Below are 18,601 nucleotides of genomic sequence, written 5' to 3'. Positions count from 1 at the left end.
TAGCTATGATCCATATACATGGTGGAAATTTTCAATGCAATTGGTCTAGAAGCTTTAAGTTAGGTAACGGGCCAGTTAGGGCTGGCTAATGTCCTAACAAGGCTCATTTCCCCAAAAACAATCTTTGTTGATGCCACCTGCAAGCTCAATAAATAGGGAAAATAAACAAGCAATGGAGTTCAATATTATAAATTTCCACAAAACAAGGTTCATTTTCATAAAATAACAAGGCTCTGGTAAGCTGCTATCAAATGCTTAAGTTTTATAGTAATATAGTCACCAACAGTATCCAAACCTTTCCCTCTCTTACAAATATCCTGCAAAAGAGCATGAGGTGAACCTTCCCCTCCCTCCTTTGGACCATCGCTGGAAGGTTTTCTATTGATTTTCAGCTTAAAAGTGCCCAACAAAATAATATAATTAAAAAAAAAAAAAAAAAACACCTGTTGGAGTTGCATCTAAGATAACAAGAACATTCTGAAGAACAGGGCAGGGATTATAAAATTGTGACTACATAAATGTGCAGAAGAAAGGTCTGAAATACAGAATCAATTTCTTTTTATCGTTGGTGTACAAGTTACATGAAGGGATAAACAATCAAACTCCACCTCCAATAAGAATCTGTATGAGAAACTGAGAGTACGGGTAGTTGGCCAAGATGCAAAGCCTATATCAATGGAATTCAAATGAAAAGGAATACGACTGAAAGCAATGCATGCACATTATCTGGGTAAAAGGATGCCATGAATAAGAGTGCTTTACGGGGTACTTTACAGATGGAGCACTGCCATCGACTTGGTCATACATGAAGAAGCATCCAGCTCATGAGCCACATGATTCCTTGAAATATGGCTCCAGTTTGTTCCTTTATCAGACACATCACACACTGTCAGGAAGTCCAACACCTGACCAAATATCTTGAACATCTCAACCCCAAATATGAGGTTTCTATCTGCTACAAATGCAGCATTCCAGTCCATGGGAGCATCAGGATGGATTGAGACCTCAGTCCAGGTAAGATACATGAGATCCAGCTCCCACAACTTTCTAACAGCTTTGTTTCGTCTCCCTATTTGACCATCCCCTTCACACCAGGAAACAGAAAGCATGAACAGCCGGCCATTACAAGACACGAGTTTTGGGTAGTATTCATGGACACGAGGAGGAGAGGGAGTGATTTGGATTCCAACCCAAAAACCCCTTTCTATGTCATATCCAGCAAGCTTATCAGTCTCAGAATAAACGTAAAACATCCCATTACAAACAACCCCAGAACAAACAATCCCAAAGTCTACAGGCAACCTTTGAATTTCCATCCATTTATTTGATACAGAATCATAGATTTCACCAGAATCCAAAGGCTCATCCCAAGAGCCAAGACCTCCGACGGCAATCAGCACAAACCTTCTACAGTCAGTAGTGTTTGAGAGGTCACCTTTCTGCCTGACAAACTTGCCCTGCTTTCTATGGGGCAATGATGAAATCTCGTTTTCATTGAAACCACTGCCAGGCTCACGCCTTAGTGAAAGCCTGTGAGGATCCTCATAAACATCTGATACCCCACCAATCCGTGTCCTGGGAAAGCGTCTATCTTGCCTGTTTTGCTGACTTCGCACAATCAAACAGTCTGAACCAACCTCAGAAATTCCTAAAATGGGCGATGATCTAGCATGCTTCATGGATGCAACTTTACGCCAGGATTTAGTCAGGGCGCTAAATACCAAAACCCCTTTGTGCGTCTTGAATGAGCTCCTATCCACCCTCCCAAAGCTGGTCAAGCTAGAACAACCTCCAACTATATAAACACTATCCTGGATACTGGCCACAGAGAAAAGGAACCTTCCTTTGAGAATATCAGCATCAACTCTATGCCATTCATCAAGAGACACGTCTAAGGCATGAATCTCCCCAGAGCAATAACCATCTTTCACAGCACCAAACAGAAACAACCATGGATTCTGATGCAAACCTTCCTTTCTCATCTGCATAAACCTTGGAGTTGTAGTCAAGTATCTCCATTTCTTGCATACAAGGCGGGCATTCATGAGACTGGTCAGTGGGAGCCGCACCAAGCACAATTCCAGAATGTCATCTGGAAGGAAGAGGTGCATTCTACTGTTTTGCTGTAGTTCTTCAACCTCTAAATCCTTCCTGTTATTCCTCTTCCAAAACTTATCCTTTACCCCATATGAGAAGCAATCCACTCCAGTTTCCTCCACTCCACATATTGTTTTGTACCCTTTCCCGTCATCACTGGCACTTGACCTCCTTCTACTACTGGGATCCCCAAAGTCATCGCTTGTTTCAGCTCCTACTTTGCAACCCCCACCTCTACCATACAAAACAAGACATCTCAAAGAAACCCCCCTGCCATCTTCCTCTTCTTCCCCTTCACTTCTGTTGTTCTTCTTCCTCAACTTCTGGCTAACACTTCTCACAAGACGTTGGGACACACTCAAAGCCTCCAAATCCCGACGAAGAGATGTCTCTCCTGACAGTCTTTCAGATATCATTCTGCTCTAATTTTCCCAAAGGGAAAGAGTAACACTGTTATTTTCTTCAGTTTGAATTACCATGCATTCCCAAACCTGTCCACTATCATTCGTCCAACACAAAACGTCCCAGAAAGGTAATGACCATGCGATCTTGGAAGAGACCACAATTGTGAAGGAATCATTAGGATTTTGTATCTTTCCAGCGCTCTAGACCCATCTCATGGCTCTAGGAGATGTAGACTTTAGTCTCTGTTCAACTGCTGAGTAACAAAGAACAAGAAATACAAATATGAATCTTATGACATGTGCTGTTTTTGTTTCCCAAAGAAAAAGAACAAAAAAACACTGCAAAATAAGAAAATGACGGAAAAATCTAAATCAGCATTTGGCTATGGAAATGAATATTGTTTTGTCTTCGTGATGAAACAGAACGTGATGAGCAAAACAAATTCAGCAACATGTTTTTAAAATCAATGAGCTGTTTCCCATGTCTTCAATGCCTCGTTTTTATTTAAGAAAGGCAAGAGAACATCAAACATAATACTCTTAAGCAGTGCAGCTAATTGCTTGACCTACCTTTTCTCATAAACCAAACAGACCATTAAGGACTCAAGATATGAGCAGGAAAAAAAAAAAAACAAGCACATTCTCCCCTGAACTAACTCAAACGGCCATGGAAGACCCAGTTTCCTTTCTCTGCGTTTTCATTCATTCATAAAACATCTTCTAGGTTCCATTTTCACAAATGAAAACAAGAAATAAGCAAGAAAACAAATAAATATTTCTGAAAGCCGAAATAATCAACACTGAGAATCAAAATGATTTTGTTTTCTTATACTACATTTTGCTAGGATTACCAAATTGAGATGTAAAAATGCAAAACAACAGAAATAATGGGATCAGCGCCATTTCACTTCCAGAAAACCACAATCTGACGCCAATTTATCAACATTCCATTCATGCATCATACAATCACAAGCTTTACACGATCAAACTAACAGATCCACGATCCTAAAATACAAAACAAAGCTCGAAATCAGTTCAAGACTACAAGATTCACCACAGCCATCCAATTTAAATCCCATTACGATTCAAACAGCTCCATATCAAAATCCACAAATCTGCACTCAAATCAAACCAAACCACCCAAAAACCATTTTATTTTTAAAAAAGCACTAGTCCTCCGTTTGGTTCCAGATGAACAAAAGAAAACAAACTCAAAACCTCACAGCAGCCATCTCAACCCAGCCCATTTTCTTGTCTTTCCCCACAAATTCTCAGCAACCAAACACGCTTTCCACCAAATCAAAATCCGAAAAAGAAAAAAAAAAAGAATACCTTCAATCGAGTCCAGATAACAGAGCTTCGCGTGATAATCGAGCTCTGAAAATCTACCTTAGGGTTTTCCCATTTTGATATTTATCGTTGAACAAAAGAAATAAATGATAATAATAATTGCAAATAGCAGAGGAGTGGTGTGTAACTGCAACCCACAGACCCAGCAGTAGCGTTTTCAACATTTGTCTTTTGGATTTGGTCGGGGGCCGCCTGGAATTAGTAAAAGCGACACAGCACTTATCAAAAAGCGACGCTCCACCTTCTCACTTTCCCATATGCCAATCTTTCTCTTTTTTTCTTTTTCCTTTTTATTATAATATTATTCTTTAAATTTTTCTCAAATTAAAATTAATAATCTGCAAATGAAATCAATATTTAAATCTTTTGTCAAATTAATCTAATAAAATTATAAACTATAAAAACTTTGGTTCTTTTATTTCTCAGTACCTTTAATTATATGTGATTTTCGGGAAATACCGAATTAAGTAATAAAATATTCAAAATATAATAAATAAATAAATTTAATTGAAATAATATAAATAAATAAATACGCCGCACAAACATCACCTCGATTGAAAAAAGAAATACGCCTTCCCCTTTTTCATCTTTTTATCTGCATCGATTTGATAGGAGCGCTCAAGCAACAGTCCTCGGAGAAATCGCATTTTTAGCCGTAGGATCGTACTCGCGGATATCGAGGTGAGAGATCAGCGGCTAGGCAAGTAGGTTTGCGGGATAAGGTTCACTGCGGCGGAGCAGCATGGATGTTGATGAAGATGAGTAGGGTCCACGATGACCGCAACGCGGAACACGCGGCAGTGAAAACGGGAGTAATATATTAGGGTAGGTAAGAGTGTAGTGGGGCCTATCACCGTCATTCATTGTCGTCCGCATGATTATGGCATCGAACTACTTTCATTTCAGATGTTGACTACTCAGTCTTTTGGCTCCCCTCCTCACACCCATGACTGATTGATAATCATGAGTTTCATTGAATTTAGGCCTTAAATTTATTATTAGCTTTTTTGTTTTTAAATATTTAACATGAAAAATTTGTATTGAAAACTTGTGCCACAAACTTTTTTGAAAAAATAAAATAAAATTTTATTTTAAAAAATATATCATTTTTTATAATATTTTTAAGACAGTTTTAATTTTTTTAAAGAAATTTCTAATAATAATCGAAAAATAAAAAATATTTATATTTAAACACAAAAACTAGAGTCTATTTTTAAGAATTATTCTTGAACATGATATATGAAATTAATATATAAATAAATAAAAATAAAGTATATTGAAATAAAATTACAATTCAAAATAATATAATCAAATTATAAAGCAATAGAGTTAAAGCACAAAACAATGATATTAAAATATAAAGTATAAATCAATGAAACATCAACTACAAAAATAATTGAATATTAGATAAAAATAAATAAAAATTAAATTAAAAAATATATATGCATAACGTGTCTAATTAATGACATTTTTTTTTGTCTCTACATTTGACATAAAATAATGAGATCATAATAAAATTATAATACACATGTGATATCCCATAATTTTATTATAATATTTCAATGTTTGATTTTGATGGAAAAAATAAATAAAAAATAAAGAAAAAAAAACCCATATCTTGATTTGAAAAAGATATATTTTGTAAAAGAAAATATGCTATTGGTAATCATTAGTTTTGTTGAATTTAGGGTCTTGAATTGATCGATTGCTTCGAGACCATTTGTCTCTCAAATATTTCAACATTTGATTTAACTGCCAACCTTTTGTGATTATTAAAATAGCTTCAATAAATTTTTTAAGAAAACGTTTGAGAATTTCAAATTAATTAGGTGGGAAATTGTTGTTTTGTCTACAATAATTAAATTTGCACAAAAACCCCATTATTTAAGCCATATTGGGTTTCAAGGAAGTTTTTAAAATATATATTGTAAAAAATAATATTTTAATTTTAATTTTTACAATAACAATATTTTTTTATTCTCAATTTTAATAAATCATCCGAACACAATTTCCAGCTACCGAACCCACCAGAAGACTCGCTTCCCATCTCATTAATGAAATTAGCCTACACTTCACAAATGCATGTGGCTTTTAAAGCTAGAGATGGAGGCATCTCATGGAGTTCCATAAAGGGATGGCAACTAGAATATGATCAAGTAAGAAGAATACTAGGCAACTTTGATATGGACCACATGCTCTTTATTATGGGTCATGTGATGTTTTAAATTTGGTTGGTCCAAACCAAAATCATATAATCACGTAGCTTTCTTACAATAATGGACTTCATGCAACTTGCTTCATGCTTGTCAATGGTGGTTAGTTTTTTTATTAAATACAAGGTAGAATTTGCCGAATTTGTCTTTGAATAAGATGGGGTAAGGTAGAGGAGGAGAAAGTCCCGGTCTTTTGAAACTAGTATTGAAAATCGTTTTCTTATTATTATTTTTTAAAATAATAAGTAGTTTTTAATATCATTTTTTTAATTTAGTAAAAACAGTTTTTTGAATACTTGTTCTGTACTAAGAACAAATTTTAGATGTTTTTATTTATTTATTTTATTAAAAACTACTTCTTCTTTTTTAATATTTGTTTTGAAAATGATTTACAATTAAGAACAAATTTAAGATATTTTCATATGATTTTTTTTATAAATAATTAAAAATAGAAATAATGCCTCGAGACCTTTGACATAGTTAATAAATGTTCAAGAATTTGATGAAAAATAAGTTTTGAATAATTATTCTTAAAAAATATTTTTTGAGAATGATTTTGAAAATATTGCTAAATGGTCTTAAATTATAATTTTTTTTAACTCAATAAATTAATTAGAAATATTTATCTAACAAAAAATAAAAATAATACAACAACCATAATTTTTCTTTAGAAATATAATATTAATATTAAAAATATTTTATTAAATGTAAAATAATTTAGATAGAAAAACTTTTATAAAAATTGACCATTTTTTTTAAAGATAAGTGGGTTTTGACTCACATTTATAAAAATATACAAAGAAAAAAAACTCCAATTTTTTAAATTGATATTATTTTTATTTATTTAAAAATAATTTAAAATACATATATTTTTTAACGAGTCATCTGGTTATCCCTTAGAAGATCCCATTTATTTGTCATGTCATCAACATTAATTATCAATTAGACTCTTTAACTTGAGATAATATCGATTTCAAAATTTTGAGGTTATTTTTTTTCATATATTTTAATATTAATAAATTAAAACCCATTTTTTCCTTTTTTTTTTTTATTCTCATTAATAAACATGCAATATAACTTAATGCTCCACCAACCCACTGATTCAACTTGCTCCTTTAATAAAATAGCCAAGAGTACAAAATAATAATAAAATAAAATAACCGATTAAAGTAAATTTAATGCCATGTTCCATCGCATTCTTTGCATCTAAAAGAGGACGAATATTTAACTCGTGTATCAAACTCATCAACATGCTCAAAGCTACTTTTTTTTCTTTTTTAATGAGTAAAATTAGTTGGCATTTGCATTGTTTATCTTAAAGGCAGAGGAAAATAATTAAACTATAACATACCCAACATTTCCCATTAACAATTTTTCATTATCAATGAAGTTTTATGAACAATTAAATTAAATAAATAAAAATTAGAAAATGGTTATTATTAGTGTAATAGACTAATTAGATCAAGTTGTTCACTTTACTTCAAATATTTTTGAATTCGGCTTTATTTATGTACCTTTTAAATTATACTCCCCTCGGATATTCTTGTTAATTCATTATATGAATATTTTGATAAGAAATATAGATTTGTTTGGAAAATATTTACAAATATTAGATGTATAATGGATTTAGAATTCATCAAACGTAAAAATAAAAATAAATAAATAAATGAAACAATTAGTGTCTCTATAAAGTGTTCAAGCTTTCCTAATGCTCAAATGTCTTTGAAGTCTTACATTCACAAAGTTTCTAAAATAATCTATGGCTGGTTTCCTCTGTTTACCATGAGATTGATTATATTTTATTATGTTGCTTTAATGTATTTAATTAAACAATAAAAAAATTAAGCTATTAAAAGGAGGACTACTTATGAACTCTCTAGGTAACTTGATGAACAAAAATACGAACTCTCTATGATACCATTTTCATATTATGCTGAACATTCCATTTGTACAATTGAAATGTATGATGAAATATAACACATAATATAAAGGTATAAATAAATACATTAATATATAAGATTATGGATAAAGTACATAGTAATGACACCTATTATACAAAATAATGGATGATCCTATATTTTTGTAACAAATAAAATCATTTTTACGAAATTCATCAATGGATGGTGACGAGGGTGGTTCGATATTGATTGCCCTTATCCCAACCCGTTTCACGAACACAAAGTAATTCCCATTATTATCTTAATAAAAAAAAATGGTATGCTATTTATTTATTTATTTTGAATTTTTTAAAACCTTTTTAAAATGTTTAATTACATTAAATATATATATATATATATATATTTCTAATTAAATAAAATATTATAATTTTTTGTGATTTATTTTATTACAAATATTTTTTATTATTTTATATATATTAAAAATGGAAAAATAGAAAATTTTAAATTAAATTATTATTTTTAAATTAATTATAGATATATAATCCGAGTGGGGTGGCGAGGGCAATGCCATGATTGCCATCCCATAAGTGCGTGGTTTCCAGTACTTTTTTTCCCCTTTTTTTTTCTCTTTATTTTTGCTTTAAATGTTGATTTTAATAAGATTTCCAAAGTCCAACTTGGGCCCCACATAATCTGAAGCCAAGATACGGCTAGTAGAGGGGCCCAACCTATTGGATATGCTTGGATATGGGCAGAAAGCCCATGGATGGTATTTGGGCCTGAATAGTCATGGTCTAAAGACTCTTAACTATAGCCACTTCACCTTTGGGGGCCGTTTCAATGTCAGGCCAGTCAAAGGCCCATAGAAAATCGAGCATAAAACCATAAAACAGGAGGCATTTTGGGCGAAATCGAGAGAGGAGAAGAGGAAGACGAGAGAGTCCACGGCAATGGCGGTGGCGATGGTGAGGATCGCGATGATATTCGCCATATTCTCAGTAGCTTTTTGCATTGATGATAAGTGCGCAGCTTGCAATGCCGTCGCGGTAAAGAAAATCATCTGAAAATCGATTATTTTGGTTTTATTTATTTATTTATTTTTTAAATTATTTGAATATGAATCGGTTTTTGCAGTATGAATCACGCGATTACATTTGTTTTGAATATTCACACAGCTATGGGATCTTCGAATTGATCTCAGAATTTTGAACTTATTAAGAACTGATTCACATTAATTTCAGGATCAATAATCCGAGACCTAACTGTTGTGTTGAATGATTTGCAGGAGGAGCTAGAGTTTGGACTTTCCAATGTAAGATAGCTATTTCTTCTGGCAATTTTTTTTTTCCTAATCGCATTACAATCTTATAAAATTTATTGTGGAATTTCTAAATTTTCACTAAATTTTGGCTTCTTAATTACTGTGTTTATGTAAATTCAACTTGTGAATACTCATCTGTTTTTAATTATTAGGTCCAAATAGGCATAAAATCCTAAAGCCTTCTACAGTTTCACCAAAAATATTGGTCGCCAGATTATTTCTTGAAATAAGAAGTGTCAAAATTATTAAAGAAGTTATTTACTATGATTTTTTCTCAGTGATATTTCCTCTCCCATGTTGCAACATTCAAAACTTTAGGTCTTGCCGATGAAAAGGTTGTTTCCATGTATTTATTATTTTAAGGGATGAACAAAAAGATCGTGTTACAGGGAAGAACAGTTTGTGTACTCTAGGGTTTTTACTTCTGTCACTTCTCAACTTGATTAACAAAAGCAAGTAATGCAACTGTTGGTAGTCGTAACTGAGAATTGTCTCTCATGCATTTAGGCATGCATTGTATGCATAGTTGTTAACTCATAAAACTTACCGTGTATCGTTTTTCAATTTTTTTGTATCGTGTATCATACCAAATGATGTATCGTAAGTTCTTTTATATAATGAAAAATATGTATATATGTGCATATATATTGAAAGTATGAAGTATAAAGTAATATATAATCAATTTTATGAAATATAGTAGGATATAAAGAGTTAAACTATATTATATTACATGAAAGCAATGAATGTTAGAATTTATCTCACTAACTTATAAATATCATTATGGCTCAATTAAAAAAAATAAAAAAATCAACAAAGTCTCTACCCAAGTCTGGAACAAAATCTCCTATAACTAGTTCACAATCATCCAAAATATAAACTAAAATTAATTAATCAACTATTACGCCTTTTTACAAGCGCTTTTAATATATTCTTCTTTTTACTTATCAAAAAACAGGTTCAAGCACATTAAAATAAACACCAAGACACTAAAATAATATTCACACATTAAAATAACCATTCACCCTTAAACCAAACATTTTATTTTAAATGACCATGCATCTTATATGCCTCTTGATAATTAAATAAAAATGCAAATGAAAATGTAACACACAATTACATAATACACTATTATTCTATGGCTTTCATCAAATGATACGCATGTGTACCTAAATGCACTCCCCATTTGGAGTCTTTCCAAGATAAATTATTTTGTCTTTTATATTAGAGATCTCGTTCCCTTCTTAATTCACCCTTTCTCAAACCTTTATTTCTCATCATAATTTTTTTTTTTTTCATTTCACACCACCTTTCATCATTATTTTTTTTTCTCACATAACCACGATGCAAATAAAATGCAATAAGCCCATATATTAGCAACCATTAATTTTTAGGATATACTTTTATTTTTCAAACATAACCCAATTATTCCCACAATCAACAACAATAGTTTTTCTCCAATCCATCGCCTACAAATATCATCAACAATTCTTAGATTAGGAGTAGCCCATAATTTAAACTGTGATTTATTTCAATAATAATAATAATAAAAAAATCAGTGTGTTCAGGTTGATTATTAGCTTGGATTAGGAGTAATACTTAGGGTCAAACCTTTGACTTAGGGTCATAGGTTGCCCAGAATTTGGGTCGTGAAATGTCATTTATCACCTTGTCCTTTTTGTCCAAATCAACTATCCTTTCTAGCAATCTCAAAAAAGAAACACCGCCACCCTTTTTGGCTTGCTGTCTTGAAAAACAAGGACTCTAATAGCCCCCTTCACCTAATTGCCCTGAACATCCACAACCCAAAGGCCCTTTGAGGTAGTTAAAGCATACAAAGAGGGGAAAGAAACATTAAAAGTTGAATCGGTACACCAACCATCCTTCTAAATCTTTATTCTCCTTTCATCACTAACTACGAAATAAGTACTACTTTTAAAACATCTTCCCCTCTCCTAATTGCCCTTCACAACCATACCCTAAATCCACCCCTCACACTACATCCACATCAACCCTCCTCTTCTTCCTCAAACTTTCCTACAATAATTCCCTTTCATAGGAACTCCTTTTTAAAGGCAAATCCCTAACTTCACTTGTTAAGAAAAGTTTTGTTGTACATAGAAAACGTCAATCTTCATTTTCTTCTTTCCCAACAAGCAATTGGGCACCACTCTTCAAACCTTTTTACACTTTTTTCCCACAAAGGATCCATGCTAAGATAAAGTCTCTCTAATGTTGGAAAATCTATTAAATAGTATATATCTTCTTTCCAATGAACCCAATTTTGGCCAAAACCCATTTGTTTCCAGAATTGCAAGTAAAACACCATAATTAACTTGGCTATAAACCTTCTTGATGTCAATTTTATAGATAATATTGTTAGTAAGGATTTTCAATCTCAAATATATGGTTTCATTTGTAATAAGAATTGCGTCCAAACTTTGTCTGCTTTCTACAATGGCATGTTGATAATTGGATACCTTCCTACAACCCTTTTAAGCCTATTAGTCAACATCTTTGCAAAACTAGGAATGTGACATTTAAACTTCTTTCAAATAATTCTTATTCATAAAACTCCTCAAAGGAGTCTCACTTCATTCTTCACAAAGTTCAAGTAATGTTGCCAAAAAGCCATGGTGAACCCATCCGGTGTTGGAGTTTTATCTCCACATAAACTAGAAGGGATGAAGAAAACTTCTTCCTCCTTTGAAAAAGTTACCTTTGAGCTCTCTAATTCTTCACAAAGTTCAAGCAATGCTGCCAAAAGGGGTAATGTCTTCCCTCACCTCAGAGACCTGATGCGCGCACACACACACTTCTTTTTTCCACTGAGACATTCTCAAACCCCTCTTTGTTTCAAGCTTTTGGGTCCTGCTTTGAACATTTTCTCTTAGAAGCCATAATATGACTAAAAGAACTGATATTATATCCCTTCCACTAGCTCTTCATTGGCTTTCTGAATCCCTCCAGTTTAAGCCACATATGTCCAAATCTAAAGATAGTTTTGCCCCTCCTTATCCCATCTCCATATAGCTGAATAGTTGAATGATCAGATATTGGTTTTGGCAAAACACTCTACAATATGCCATTAAAATGATTTTCCCAATCTTACAAAACTAGGAAATGTTGAAACAATAATGAGGATAATTGTCTGAGGCAATGGGCCAAGTGCAGGTCCCTCTAACTAACAGAAGATCTTGTGAATCTTTGTAAAACAACTCATAGTCTATGACTGCCAAGTATAGTTCCTCCTTTCCCACGTGAACCTGGCCATATTTAAGTCCCCATGGACTTGATAGGGATTGTTTCACAACCTTTTTAGGTCTTCCAATGCTGCGCAAACTTCTTCCATCCCACCACCCCCCTAAGCGAACTCATACACCCTAGTAAACACTGATACAAAATTGTCCCCACAACTCTCAAACTAATAAGAAATTGAATGAACAGCTACAATTTCCATTGCTACCCATTCTAAAATTTTTTTCCCACCTAAGCTCTTTTCCAATTGCACTAAACATATGTTGCAACTTAGTGTCTTGCAACCAAACTTGGTCAGCCACCTATCATTGTCACAACCCCTTTCTTTTCTAACTGTACCATTAAAAAATTGTTTGAGGACTCCAGCTTCTGAATTTCATTTTCCATTTAAGATGATTAGACATGTTTCCTTTTCTTTCTGTTGGAGTTTGCACCCTAGTCCCCCGTCTTGCCTCCATCTTCTTAGAAGGGATAAAATCTCCAATCCAAACCTCTACGTTGGCATCCTCACAAACCGGCTAAACATAGCCAGTTTGTCATTTGAGTTAGCAAAGAGATCTGTAGTTGCAACATTCCCAACACTTTGCAACATTCCCATTGTTGGATGGTGAAACACAAATAGCCCAGCACCACTTGCTACATTCCTAACACCTTCCTCCGTTCTATTTTCATGAGGACCTTGTCCATTGCATGTTTTGACAAAGCACTGTGTTTTCATCCGCTGTGACAAAACTCTTGCAAGAGCCCTCTAGCTTCTTGAACAACTCCCTATCCTAGAAATGCATTGGTAGCTCAACTACTCTCACCTAATCTTCTCTAGCATGAACTACTCCCTAAAGCAACCCCTTCTCAGATCTTTCTTTCTAAGAACAGGATTTTATCCTTGTGTTTTCCCAAAACCTTTTGAAAGCCTTCTCTGCATAGGAACTGGCCTTAGACTTGAAAAAATGGGAGAACCCCTTAACAATGCCAAATGAAACTTACCCTTTAGATTCCAATTATACACAATCCACTTCTTCAGAGGAGTGAAATTTGGTGCTTGATCTAAAAAATCTCCCCATCTATCCACTAAGCAATGCTTTGAGCCCTCCATTTGTTTGCTCACCTCCTTTTCTCACTGTTGAATCCATGTTGAGTTGCCTACCTCTATCTAGTCCTTTCTTTTGGCTGCAGCAAAGGACTCCCTTTTTAGAGAATTCCTCACCACAGCTAGAGCCTTAGCCTCTAAAGGTGGTTCATTGGCCCTATGATGCTGGACTACCCTAAGGCTCCTCAACTTCTTAATTAGGTGAACACCAAGGTTAACCTCTTTGCCTCCATGAGCAAACACAGCATAGATGAAATCACCCCACTCCATTACATTGAAGCTCAATTTATACCCCCTCTCACCTTCCTTCTATTCCTTTCTACAAGGCTTCCTCCATCCCTCAGACTACAGGCTTCCCCTTCCAACAGCAACAAGAGGCCCTTCTCTCCAAACCTAATCCAACTTGTGAAACCTTACCCCCTCTCTAGAACCTTACCTTCCACCCTTCCTTTAACAACCTTTGTCAAGATTTAGAAGGACTTCGACTCTACCCTGAACCAACCTTTTCCTCCTTTCATCCTTCAAATTTGTCCTTACAGTTTGATGCGCATCACTGGAATTTCGTGTTGTTCAATTTTATCTTACTGACTTTTTTGGTAAGTAAATTAATTGAAAGACTTCTATCTTTTCTTCCAGGAAAAACCAAGGAATCATTTGGATATGAGACATCGCCTAGACTCTAAAGGTCAACGAAAAGGAAAGGTAATTGATTACAGGTATAGCTTCAAGATCACCTTTCATTTAACATGGGAACTCTCAGCCATATGAATCGGTTTTTTCTACACCCTCATTTCAGTTTAATAAAATTTCTTTCTTATCCCCATCAAGTTGTCAACCTAGCATTTGTTGGTTGATTGCTGTTAACTTGGTAATGTGACAAACAGTAGTTCAATACATTTATGTAAAAGTGGAATGAATATGATGATGTCTATGTTCTAATTATTGCTGCTTGGGAATGTTGTCAGAACTTGTCGTTCCATAAAAATAAAATATTAATGTTACCATGGAAAAATATATTATATTTTAAAGAATGAGAATGATGTAAAGGAGGATAGTGTCTTGCTTTCTAGTTTTGGGGGTTCATTAAACACAAATCATTTTGGTTTACAATGTAACTCTTGCTGGTGAAGAGTTCAATATTTGTCTGTTTCTGCATATATGTGTGTTTGTGTGCATGCGTGTAATTTTTTGGGTGATACCGTAATCAGAGAAATTGAGATTCACACGAGTTGATAAGCAGCCAAGATTAAAATTATTATTAAATGCAATATATTTAAAACATACTTGGAAGATCAAGTTAATTTCAAAATTACCTATTCTTAAAAAAGGAGTGTTGCTTTTATCTCCATATTGTTTTATAGCCTTGTTAATGTAGTTTAGTGTTAGGAAGTGTCCCAAATTCCTAATTAGTATAGATTCCTTTTTTTGTAAAGAATATTATATAGAATATTTCGAGGTTGATATATTATTGTAATGTTAGACTTCCTTATAGAATAAGGAAGGTTGTTGGAAATATCTCTATAAATATTCTAGGTCATGAGGGGAAAAAGTTATGAGATGGAGATGGGCCTATAGAGACTATACGAGGTGGATAGAGATGTGAGGAAGAACGGGAGGTACCTGGTGGAGCGAGAGGGCTCGTAGTAAGGTATGGATACAAGGAGTGGGGAAACATGGGAAGTTTCGGGAACCCAATAGTTGTATCTGGTTCTATCCTCTGTAATATTTTCTATTGTATAGTGGAATTATTCTCTCTCATCCGTGGACGTAGGCATGGTTAGCCGAACCACGTTAAAACCTCGTATGTGTGATTGTGTTTATCTTTGTGTTCTTGAACTAACATTGTTGGCATCAAAGCTTTCGCTGGCACTACATTTAGAACTTCTCCATTTTCACTTTCAATTTCAGAACTAGATTTTGAAATTTGTGGTTTTCATCTCTAGTCGCAGATGTGTGTATAATATCTATTTTCAAAGTCATTAGCTTTGTTGTATTGTTTTTATGTATGGCTGATGAGTAATGAGTATATATCTGCAACTAATTCAGAGTTAGTGAGCTGAGAGTTGTTGAGCTCCTGGATGGGCTGTGTGAAAAGATGCAAGATTACACTCTGGAGAAGGTAATTCTTTTTACCACTTCCATTGTGTTGTATAAAGTTGTAAATATGATTTTCTTAATCTGAAAATTTACTCTGTGTGGTTTGAACACTTGCTTGAGATTTTGTCTCATCTTCTTTGGAAGGTTGCACTGAGCTGATTTGCAGCTCCGGGAAATATTAGTGTATTTGGGTGGTTAGTTTAATCACATGACAGGTATACTTATGTAGCATGAATAAATTGAATATGTTCTCTTCAAGAACTGATATTTTTAGCACTTCATCTTTGCAGATAGATTCAACCAGACGAGAATGGGTCAAAGTGGATGACTGGGATAACATAACAACTAGTATGTGTTCTTTGTAGCAGCATTGATTAATTAGTTCACATTTGCTCTGGCTCACGTTTGCTGACATAAAATTTAGGCCAGGGTGCTTATAATTAATATTTCCATATTGATCAGTTATTTTCTAAAGTACGTTGATGAATGATTGGTCTTTTAATCAAGAGTGAAAACAATTAACTCTATTGCAGTTCACGATTTCTAAGAACCTTTTCATAGGTATTTACGAGTTAGTTATCCTCTTAAAGAAATTTCATGACCATATGAAAGGATAGAAAGGGTTTAGTGGTTTTTGCTATGGAACTGAATATATTAGATTTTGCTAGATTCCCCATAAAACATAGAAAAAGGGAAATCATATATGTACATATTTTAAAGAATAGTAAATGGAAACAGAAAAAAGGGTTATCTATGGTGGATTTTTTTTTCCTTGATGACTGAATGTATACTGACATATCCATTGTTGGAGGCCTTATTTCTATTTCCTGATATTCTCTTGAGCCTCCATGATGCTCGCCTTTCTTAAAGATTTTTTTTTTCTTGTATTTGATGATGATGGATAACTAGCTAATGGGGTTTCTTTTAAATTTGCTTGTTTCATGTGGCGATAGATAAACAAGAAGCTCGAGCATATTCAAAAGATATATCATCTTATTGTGGAAGGTGAGACACGAAACAAGTTAAGCTATTCCTCCCCTTGTGACCAATAGGTCATCTCCAATGGGAGTTTTATACACCAATTAATCTATTTCCATCCCTTAATTCACTCATTCTACCTGTGTGTGTATATGATATAATGGCACAGGTTACTAGAGGAAACAGAGGATGAGGTGAGTTTCAGTATCCTTCTTAACAATTTCTGGGATGGATTTATCTTGAATATGAATAATTTATATTTACTGGCGCTGATTCTTCTTGTAGTTAGCAGACTTGATAAAGAAAGGATCCGTTAAAACAGGAGAAGTAAGCAAGGTTCTATGTCAAGATCTGAGCAAGCACTGCAGTGTGACAAGGTAATTTTAAATCCAGAATGGGTAATTCCACCTACTTCAATGTATACAAGTAAAACCGGAGGGCAAACTATGCCTTCGAAAAGGGATACATATCCTTAACTTTTTCAACCATCTGTCACAATCACCAACCATGACACTATAATTCCCCTTCAAAATGTTTGGTTCCTAGAGAGTTTAGAGACAGAAAATGAAGAAGAAAAATAAATCAAAAAAAGGGAATGAAAGGTTATAAAATTTTTCTCTTGTTTGGCTATCTATGAAAAAGTTGAGGGAAAGAGACTTAAATTGTTGGAAGAATCCACTTCCCTCAAACTTTCCTTGCCTACAAACCTTTTCTCTTGTTTGGCTATTTATGAAAATGTTGAGGGAAAGAGACTTAAATTGTTGAAGAATCCACTTTCCTCACCTTCATTTAAGGAAAATGGGGGAGGAAAATCGATTAGTATTTTCTCTCATCTTTTTCTTAGAATTGCTTTTCTTACATTTTTCCATGATTTCCAATAGGCACTCTTGAATGATCAAAGCCACCACTTATAAGTTATAACTACATAACCTGTTGGGCCTTTTGGATCAATAAGCCACCTCATGTGTGGGGCTATCTTGGCAAACACAATTCCCAAGATTAGATTTTTTTCTCTCTTTTGTCTGAGCTCTAATCAACCACCTATCTCTTTTCGGGAAGTATTGTATTTTTTTGCTTTATATAGAACTTACTCCTTGTATCCATGCGCAGTTTCTCCTCCCATCAGGTGGTTGATCATGAAGATGATGATGATGCATCTGAAGAACTCTAAATCGCTTAAAACTCTTATGTTGGTCCAGTGGGAAAAGAGATGCCAAACCAATTAAACTCGATGTGGAAGGTATTGATAATTGTGAGTGGTAGGCATCTTTACTAAAACGTTTAAATTGAGTTTTAAATGACAATTATTCGTTTATGTCACTTGTGGAATTTTGCTTCTAATTATCCCCATCTGGTATCTTATATTGAATTGTAACCTATACATGCTAAGTCAAAATTATCGAGGCATGTAGTTGATTAAAGAAAAGGATTTGAGCTTTAGTTTTATTCTTGTTCTGTTGGTGGCTTTTTTGGGGGGTTTATGCCTAATAGTGTAATGGGCACAAATATCTGGTAATCATGGAATTAAAAGAGAGGCTGCGAGACATGAACCTTATCTGTTTTGACTTCTTTAATTGATTGTCACCCATATATTTATTTGCACAATTGTAGTAGATTTTTGGAAACATTTCTATAAGATTCTTATTAATAATTAATATTGATTTTATTATATTTTGATGAGTTATTTGAAAATATTAGTTAATTTGTAATGGGATAATTGGGCATGATCATGTCAATTTTCAAGTGAATCATAATAATGTTTAGGTGATACAACAAGTTTAATGGGTTGTTTGAATTAGTTTCACTTTTATTTTGACATCATTGAACCCAATTCAATTTAATTACTGAAAAGGATTTCGCGGTAATATAGTCATTGGAGCCTACTTCAAATTACCTATAGA

General features: G+C 33.7%; 2 protein-coding genes across 3 annotated transcripts; one reads left to right on the top strand and one right to left on the bottom strand.

Moving 5' to 3' along the window:
- Positions 1 to 494: 494 nt before the first annotated feature.
- On the bottom strand, positions 495 to 4,060 carry LOC100247861 (F-box/kelch-repeat protein At5g42350). Of its 2 annotated transcripts, none has more exons than XM_002273240.5 (2): positions 3,834 to 4,060; positions 495 to 2,755 (listed from the first exon to the last, which is right to left on the bottom strand). In XM_002273240.5, the coding sequence occupies exon 2, from the start codon at positions 2,511 to 2,513 to the stop codon at positions 771 to 773; it is 1,743 nt and encodes a 580-aa protein (XP_002273276.1). In that variant the 5' UTR covers positions 2,514 to 2,755; positions 3,834 to 4,060; the 3' UTR covers positions 495 to 770. The 2 variants fall into 2 exon arrangements, with proteins under 2 accessions (XP_002273276.1, XP_010663991.1); XM_010665689.3 differs by having other exon boundaries at positions 495 to 2,752; positions 3,834 to 4,036.
- Positions 4,061 to 8,796: 4,736 nt separating this feature from the next.
- On the top strand, positions 8,797 to 18,146 carry LOC100242718 (uncharacterized). The gene is made up of 9 exons (XM_002273316.5): positions 8,797 to 9,008; positions 9,248 to 9,274; positions 14,262 to 14,341; positions 15,672 to 15,744; positions 16,013 to 16,070; positions 16,676 to 16,727; positions 16,870 to 16,894; positions 16,986 to 17,077; positions 17,811 to 18,146. The coding sequence occupies exons 1-9, from the start codon at positions 8,913 to 8,915 to the stop codon at positions 17,869 to 17,871; spliced, it is 564 nt and encodes a 187-aa protein (XP_002273352.1). The 5' UTR covers positions 8,797 to 8,912; the 3' UTR covers positions 17,872 to 18,146.
- The last annotated feature ends 455 nt before the right edge of the window (positions 18,147 to 18,601 follow it).

This window comes from Vitis vinifera, chromosome 18 (genome assembly GCF_030704535.1).
Source record: "Vitis vinifera cultivar Pinot Noir 40024 chromosome 18, ASM3070453v1".
Taxonomy (NCBI): Eukaryota; Viridiplantae; Streptophyta; class Magnoliopsida; order Vitales; family Vitaceae; genus Vitis; species Vitis vinifera.
This window is presented reverse-complemented; position numbering and strand designations above follow the sequence as displayed.